At 45.1% G+C, this 8,705-nt stretch overlaps 1 protein-coding gene across 1 annotated transcript in view; it reads right to left on the bottom strand.

The window, feature by feature from the left end:
• Positions 1-5,305: 5,305 nt before the first annotated feature.
• Positions 5,306-8,705, bottom strand: part of LOC141123532 (cytosolic phospholipase A2 gamma-like) — a 98,918-nt gene continuing 95,518 nt past the window's right edge. Inside the window, exon 16 of the mRNA XM_073612061.1 lies at positions 5,306-7,494. Within this exon, the coding sequence (XP_073468162.1) occupies positions 7,328-7,494 (167 nt within the window). The 3' untranslated portion in view covers positions 5,306-7,327. The remainder of the gene's footprint in view (positions 7,495-8,705) is intronic.

Below are 8,705 nucleotides of genomic sequence, written 5' to 3'. Positions count from 1 at the left end.
GCCTGATGTGTTCCTGTCTGCTGCCCAGCCTGATGTGTTCCTGTCCGTTGCCCAGCCTGATGTGTTCTTGTCTGCTGCCCAGCCTGATGTGTTCCTGTCTGCTGTCCAGCCTGATGTGTTCCTGTCCGCTGCCCAGCTTGGTGTGTTCCTGTCCATTGCCCAGCCTGATGTGTTCCTGTCTGCTGCCCAGCCTGATGTGTTCCTGTCCACTGCCCAGCTTGGTGTGTTCCTGTCCGTTGCCCAGCCTGACATGTTCCTGTCCGTTGCCCCGCCTGACGTGTTCTTGTCTGCTGCCCAGCCTAATGTGTTCCTGTTTGCTGCCCAGCCTGATGTGTTCCTGTCTGCTGCCCAGCCTGATGTGTTCCTGTCTGCTGCCCAGCCTGATGTGTTACTGTCTGCTGCCCAGCCTGATGTGTTCCTGTCTGCTGCCCAGCCTGATGTGTTCCTGTCTGCTGCCCAGCCTGATGTGTTAGTGTCCGTTGCCCAGCCTCATGTGTTCCTGTCCACTGCCCAGCCTGATGTGTTCCTGTCTGCTGCCCAGCCTGATGTGTTCCTGTCTGCTGCCCAGCCTGATGTGTTCCTGTCCACTGCCCAGCCTGATGTGTTCCTGTCCGTTGCCCAGCCTGGTGTGTTCTTGTCTGCTGCCCAGCCTGATGTGTTACTGTCTGATGCCCAGCTTGGTGTGTTCCTGTCCGTTGCCCAGCCTGACGTGTTCCTGTTTGTTGCCCAGCTTGACGTGTTCCTGTCCGTTGCCCAGCCTGACGTGTTCTTGTCTGCTGCCCAGCCTGATGTGTTCCTGTCTGCTGCCCAGCCTGATGTGTTCCTGTCCGTTGCCCAGCCTGATGTGTTCCTGTCTGCTGCCCAGCCTGATGTGTTCCTGTCTGCTGCCCAGCCCGATGTGTTCCTGTCCGTTGCCCAGCCTGATGTGTTCCTGTCTGCTGCCCAACCTGATGTGTTCCTGTCCATTGCCCAGCCTGATGTGTTCCTGTCTGTTGCCCAGCCCGTTGTGCTCCTGTCTGCTACCCAGCCTGATGTGCCACTGTCTGCTGCCCAGCTTGAAGTACCCGTTGCCCAGCTTGAAGTGCCCACTGCCCGGCTGGACGCCATGGACTTTCCCCAGCAAAGGCTAGTTGGAGAGTCCGGAGGTCGCTCCTTCGAGGGGGAGCACTGTCAGGAAAAGTCCCATCCGCTGTTAATATCGATCATTTGGCGTGCAGTACTGAGGTCCACCAGCAAGTGTATCCTGGCAGTTTGGAGCTGTCAGAAGAGCTTTTTCCTGCTGGTATTTTGTCACCTTTGGGCTGCAGTACTGGCGTCCACCAGCGGAGGGATCCTGGTAGTATGGAACAGGTATTACCCTTTGCAGACAGGCGTCACCTGACTTTAATTGGCAGCTGAAGTATAAATACCCAGAAAGTGCACACACATCTTGCCTTGGTATTGTCCTTGAGCTCTGACCTGCAGCCTGCATCCCTGATCCTGAAAACCTGATTTCTGAACCTGAAACCTGATTCCTGGAACCTGTTATCCTGTTCCCTGTCTGTTTCCTGGACCCTGAGCCTTGTATTTGACCCGTCCCTCCTGTGATCCATCCATGCACTCATTGTCCTGTTTGTTTCCCTTCCCCAGCTGCTGACCTCCCGTTGACGACCCTGGCCTGGCTCTGTTTATGATCTCGGTACTCCCCTTTACTTGTATATATTTATCTGTTACTATTACTATTTGTGGGTTTTCTGTCTGGTATTGGTTGTTGTGCACTGAGTGATATAGGAGGTGGTTGTATTTATATGTATTCATTTATCTTTAATAAATCACATATTTTCACCTTACCTGTTTGTTCCTCTGTTGCTGTCCACACAGCTCTGGTCACACCTGTTACATGACAGGGGCACCAGAAGTCACGCAACCCAGAGTGAAGTGAACCATATTCTGATTTAGACAGAGAAGCATGTACCTTGCCTATCTGCAGTTTTCATTCCGGGCATAGAGAATTGGCAGGCGGATTTCTTAAGCCGCCAGCAGCTGTTTCCAGGGGAATGGTCTCTACACCCCGATGTCTTTCAGTCGATTTGGGGTAATGGGGTACCCCAGATGTGGACCTATTAGCGTCCAGGTTCAACAAGAAGTTGATCAACTTTGTGTCAAGGTCAAGGGACCCACCAGCATGCAGAACAGATGCGTTAGTGGTCCTGTGGGATCAGTTTTCACTGATTTATGCATTTCCTCCAGTTTAGTTGATACCGCGACTTCTTCGCAGAATCAAGAAGGAGGGGAAGTCAGTAATATTAGTAGTCCCGGTGTGGCCCAGAAGATCCTGGTATACAGAGTTCGTAAAGATGGCAGTAGGGGACCCATGGTCTCTTCCACTGTGCCCAGACCTGCTTTCTCAAGGACCAGTATTCCATCCTACCTTACGAATGCTAAATTTAACGGTTTGGCTATTGAAGCTCATATTCTAAAAAATTGAGGGCTTTCAGGTTCAGTGGTTTCTACCCTGATTAATGCTAGGAAACCAGCCTCCAGAGTCATTTATTATAGAATATGGAAATCTTATGTCTCTTGGTGTGAATCTAAGAGATGGCATCCCTGGAAGTATGTCATAGGTAGGATGCTTGCTTTTCTACAGCTAGGGGTAGAAATGAAACCGGCCTTGAGTACTATCAAGGGTCAAATCTCAGCCTTGTCAGTGTTATTTCAAAGGCCGCTTGCTTCACATTCTCTAATCCGGGCCTTTATACAAGGGGTAATGCATATAAATCCCTCCGTTAGATCCCCTTTGTGCCCATGGGATTTGAATCTACATATACATATACATAATATTCCTTTGGTCCTTTTGACAAGGAAATTGTTTACTTTTTGGTAGCTATCTCTTCGGCTAGAAGAGTATCAGAGTTGGTTGCCTTTTCTTGTAAGGAGCCATATTTGATTGTTCATAAGGACAGGGTAGTGTTGCGACCTCACCCATCCTTTCTTCCTAAGGTGGTATCAGGATTTCATTTGAATCAAGATGTTATCCTACCTTCTTTTTTTTCCAGAACCTAGTTCTGCGCAGGAGAAATCTTTGCACTCACTTGATGTAGTGAGAGCAGTCAGAGTCTATCTGAAAGCAACAGCTCAGATACGGAAAACTGATGTTTTGTTTGTGTTACCAGAAGGTCCCAGGAAGGGGCAAGCAGCATCAAAATCTACTATTTCTAAGTGGATTTGGCAAGTTATTATCCAGGCTTATGGTTTGAAAGGAAGGGTTCCACCCTTTCAAGTCAGAGCACACTCTACCAGAGCCATAAGTGCTTCTTGGGCAATGCATCACCAAGCATCCATGACTCAGATCTGCAAGGCTGCAACTTGGTCTTCGGTCCATACATTCACCAAATTCTATCGGGTGGATGTAAAAGGACATGAGGATGCCGCCTTCGGGTGCAGTGTTCTGCGGGCAGCAGTATAGAACCTCGTGTCTGATGGCAGCCTGTTTTTTTCTGTGTCTCCCTCCCCTCAGATTGCTTTGGGACATCCCATGTAGTAATTACTATGGCTCCATGTCCCGTGATGTACGATTTAGGAAATAGGATTTTTATAACAGCTTACCTGTAAAATCCTTTTCTTGAAGTACATCACGGGACACAGAGGTCCCTCCCCTCTTTTTGGGATATATGTATATTGCTTTGCTACAAAACTGAGGTACTCCCTGTAATGGGAGGGGTTATATAGGAAGGGGGACCTCCTGTCTTTGGTGTGCCAGTGTCCATCACCTGAAGGTGGCCTATAACCCATGTGGTAATTGCTATGACTCTGTGTCCCATGATGTTCTTCAAGCAAAGGATTTTACAGGTAAGCTGTTAAAAAAATCATATTTTTTCCTAGTTCTGGGTTATTATCAGTAAAGGATTTTGGTTTTATAGACTTTGAAATCTTTCCTAAGAAAAGAGAAATGGTGCTTTACCTTTGTCACTTTTCTTGGTAAATAAAAGTCTATTATTAGTGCCTCAGTCTATGTTTGGGGTCATTAAAGTGGATGTAAACTTGATTCATAAAATTTGAACTGGGCACATATATCTGCAGTGTTGTCTTATCTCTCTTCAAAGCACTGTGTCCCGTAGCTGTCTTCTGCTCAGTTCTTCTGTTATCAGCCTGATAACTCCGGACAAGTTCTCTATCACATATGATAAAAGCAGTTTTGTGTTGGGGAGGGTGCTATAAATCGATTAGTAGAGCCCTGAACTATTCAACAAACAGATCGGAAAATCTCTACCTATGAGGAGTTGGGGGTGTGTGCCTTTCCTCCAATCAGCTGTCTTGGTTGTATGCCCAGACTTTACTGCAGTTTTGAACAGGAAGAGCAAATCTCAATGTGCACTTTCTAAACAGTATATAAAGGAGAAGACAGCAGATATACATGTGAAACTTATGTAGGGAGATTTCTTTAATGCCTGTGTATCATCTGAGGCTGTTCATTTCACTGGGTACATGTGAAAGTTTACATCCACTTTAAATTCTTTGCGACCGTGCTATAGCCGAATGATGGCTACAACGCGGACGCATTTTGCAAGAAGGCCTTCTAATGATATCCTCCCGTGCTTGCACTGCCTGAGCACCCCCTGTGGCTCGCATCAGCAGTGATCTGTGATCGAGGCATCCTTCTGACGCAGCTGGTACAGATCGGGGTAAAAAGCCGATCACTGCGGCTCTTTACTATGTGATCAGCTGTGTATAATCACAGCTGATCATGGATGTAAACAGGATTTGCTGGTTATCGGCAATCCTCCCCTAATGCTGACAACGCATGAGGAGAGAAGAGCCAAAAACCAGCAAATCCACACAGGGACATCCTGATGATCAATGCAGCCCCAATAGTGCCCACCAGTGCTGCCAATCAGTGCCCATCAGTGATGCCTGTCCACTGATGGGCACTTTGTCACCATCTTTCCTCCGAATATAATGCCATTTTAATATCTCTATCCCACAAATCACCCCTTCAGCTATGTAAATCAACTAACCAACTAACATCTAGGCAGGCTTCCAGACACCAACAAGGGAATCGCAGAACTAGAAAATAGAAATAGACATCTTTCACCCTCCTATCCTGCTATTGGATTATCAACATCTACACATTCCATGGTGGTTGACTTATGGTTCCCTAAGATGTGAATTGAAATGTTGGGGTGTCTTCCCAACACTCTAGGAACTGAAGAAGTTGCTTAGATAATCTACAAAATATCTTTAATGTTACAGAACAAGTCCAGTTGAATGTAGCCAGCTACTACTAGATATACCATGACCTGAACAAACGAGAACATACAGAGAAAGGTTTAATAACTTTGTATCCTTTATTTATTGTAACATTAGGGACTCTATTCAGCTAAAACAAGGATTCTTTAAACCCTTCAGATCTTCTATTGGTACACCCCAAATAATTTTTACATTTTGGTCACAAGCCTGTTTATTTTGTGATACCCGTGTCATTACCTATCATATCAAAGTTACATTGTTTTGCAATCATTTATTATATCTTCTTACAAACAGAAACGATGTAAAAAACATGCCTTTTTTATTCTATTTTGACCAGCATTAGATTTTTTTTAAAGGAGTTCAACTGTAATTAAAATGTTTACATTGTATTCTATAATATTTAAAATTACACAGACAATATGTTTCTGTCACACAACATTTCAAAGTTATTTGAAAATTTATAAGAGACAATTTTTAAAATATTTTGTGCATTTTCCTGTTGCCTGATAATGAAAAAAGTAACAAATAAAAACAAATGAAATAAAAAAAAAAAAGATAGTAATGGAAAAAAGCAAATAAAACATCTGTAGAAAAATAGTAGCAAAGGGGAGAAGTGGGAAAGGAGTTAATTAGGGTTGATTAAGATTGATTAGGATTACCTAAAAGGTAATAAGAGCTTATAGCTCATTGGAGTGCATTTTACGTTCAAAATTATCCAGTGGGGGCCCATCCATTAGGGGCGCACAGGCACCTCCCCCCCTATCCATGCGGCCGACCCCTAATCTACATGTGGAGTGCTGGATGCATGGATTCCAACCAAGGTTTTTTTTTTAAGCACATGATTAGAGCCAGAGGCTATAATTGTCTTAAAAAAAAGGGTGGGTTCGGGGCACAGAGCATGGCGCCCTGAGCCCACGCAGTTGTGTTACAATAGCGAATTAATATTTGCTATTGTAGCACTGAGTCTCCTCCTGGACAATCAGGAAGCTGGTCTTGAGACCCATCACCTGATTGGCCGAAAGGAGATCCGATCGGATTGGCCCGGAGAGAAGCCGCTGCTGCCTGGAGCACTGCCAGTAAGATGGGGTAAGTGCGGGGCCCCGACTACTGACTGACCAACTGGGGGGGGGGGGGCAGAGAACAATTTTTGTCTGCTATCTGCATGAGTCACTTCTGACAAGGTTATGCTGACACCACAGAATCCTGAGGGATGGCCTGGCCGCCCTCCAGCAGACAGAAGATGATTGACAGACTGAGATGTGTACATTTCCCTTGGAGCCTTTGTAGATAGAGGGGGGTATTTCAATTCCCCTCCACTCAGGTCTCAGATTACATTCAGCTCTCTGCTCTATACTGTGCAGTGTGTAACATCATATCCCCACCTCTTGCCTGCTGGAGCTGAGAAATAGCATTTAACCTGTGTTCTTTAGAAGTCTGTGGAGGAGACAGGGCTGAAAATAAACAGCTACAACTTATGTAGGAGGATTTGTTTAATCTCTGTGTATCACCTGAGGCCAGTCACTTCACTGGAGATATGGAAGGGTTTACATCCACTTTAAAGTGATGTCATACACAGATGGGAGGTCTCACCTTTGATCTACATATGAATCAAATATTAGATACAATTAAAAAATACAACAAACATTGTTACATTATGTTAACTCTGCCACTCTTGCTGGAAATATCAGTGGGGGAAGTAATTGCTTGTAATATCAGTGGGGGAAGTAATTGCTTGTAATATCAGTGGGGGAAGTAATTGCTTGTAATATCAGTGGGGGAAGTAATTGCTTGTAATATCAGTGGGGGAAGTAATTGCTTGTAATATCAGCGGGGGAAGGGGAAGCCGCAGCATGGGGAGAGGAGTCGGGCATAGGAGATACATCCTGAAAGCTTTGTTGAATTTTTTTAGGACATATCTCTTATGTTTAATGTCCTCAAATGGTCATGAGGGAAAAACAGAGGGTGTTATTGCTGAGCTTTGAGAATAACTTGTGTTAGCTTGTCCTAATGGTTGTCTATAAAACTTTATGGTCCTCATCGTATGTTATCCAAGTTGCAGACATTTTTATTCGTCCTCGCCTGTTATGTCTGAGACATTCCCCTACTTGTTACCCTTCTGAACACATTGTTGTATTATGTCTTGGATCTGCTCCAGGCTGCTCTCCACATTTTTCTTAGCGATGTCTAGCAGGTCATTTATCGAAGATTCACTATAGGAATCAATATATGTGGCATACTTCTGGCTCAAGTGCTTTATTGTGTCGGCATCTGAAAGAAACATGTGTATCAGAATGTATAATTAAATAATAATAATGAATGAATGATCAATTAGATTATTTTTATAAAACAACTTCTCCAGTATCTTTCAAACATGTCTGTGTGTAGTTTCCAAAAAGCATATGGAACATTTAAAGTTTATTCCCAAGAAAAAAAAAAGTCAAAATTTCTGTGCTTCAGTTCAGTTCATGCCAAAGAGATCAAAATGGTCATGTTGCACTAGTAGTTATGACAACAACGCATATCAGGGGCATGTCCCCCTTTATCAAGACTTGTTAAAAGGGGGGCATGCCCCTGAAACATGTTGTCGTCATTGTTGATTATAGAAACTGAGCTTTTCTCCATGGCGGCCAGCAGATCTGTGTTTGTTCTCGTAGTAGCCGCTTGCTTCCCCCTAGCCACCAGCAGAGCCGATCTGTCTAATCCATCCCAAGGTGAGAGGGGCTCTCCACTCGAGCTTTATCTTGTCATAGATCTTCTGCCTATGCATAGTTTTGGCCCCTCTCTGTGCACTTTGTTATCCCAGTGGAAAGCATGCACAGGTGTGAGCAGTGGTGGCCCGTCCATTAGGGGAGCATGGACACCCCCTATCTATGCATTCGGCCCCCTGATCTACGCATGGATTCCAATCAGGGGGTTGTTGTTGTTTTTTTAAGCACATATATGCTATATGTATATAGGCTTCAAAAAAGGTTGGGCTCGGGGCGCAGAGTTGTATTGTGTGACAATAGTGAATTAATATTTGCTATTGTCACACTGATTCTCCTCCCGGTCAGGAAACCAAGATCCGTCACCCAATTGGCTGAAAGGAGATCTGATTGGATTGGCCACCAGGAGGAGGAGGTAGGAGATGCAGGGGAATTGAGAAAACAGCTGCCTGCAGCCTGGAGAGAAGCTGCTGCTGTCACCGCCAGGCACATGGAGAGCTGCCTGCAAGATGGGGTAAGTGCGGGTCCCCAACTACTGACTGACCGACTGAGGGGGTGCCGCCCCTGACCCCTGTGACCCGGCAGGGTGGGGGTGTGTCGACCTCAGTTATGGAAATAAACCTTGAGAATGAGAACTTTATTTTCTTCCCATATAGGAATGTATTAAAGGTTTGTTCATGTTTTTAACCACTTGACCTCTGGAAGGTGTTATCCACTTTCATGACCAGGGCATTTTTTTTCTATTTGGCACTGCGCTACTTTAGCTGGCAATTG

The sequence above is a fragment of the Aquarana catesbeiana genome, linkage group LG01, assembly GCF_042186555.1.
Source record: "Aquarana catesbeiana isolate 2022-GZ linkage group LG01, ASM4218655v1, whole genome shotgun sequence".
NCBI lineage: Eukaryota > Metazoa > Chordata > Amphibia > Anura > Ranidae > Aquarana > Aquarana catesbeiana.
Note: the sequence above shows the minus strand (reverse complement) of the source record. Positions and strands in the feature narration are given on the sequence as shown.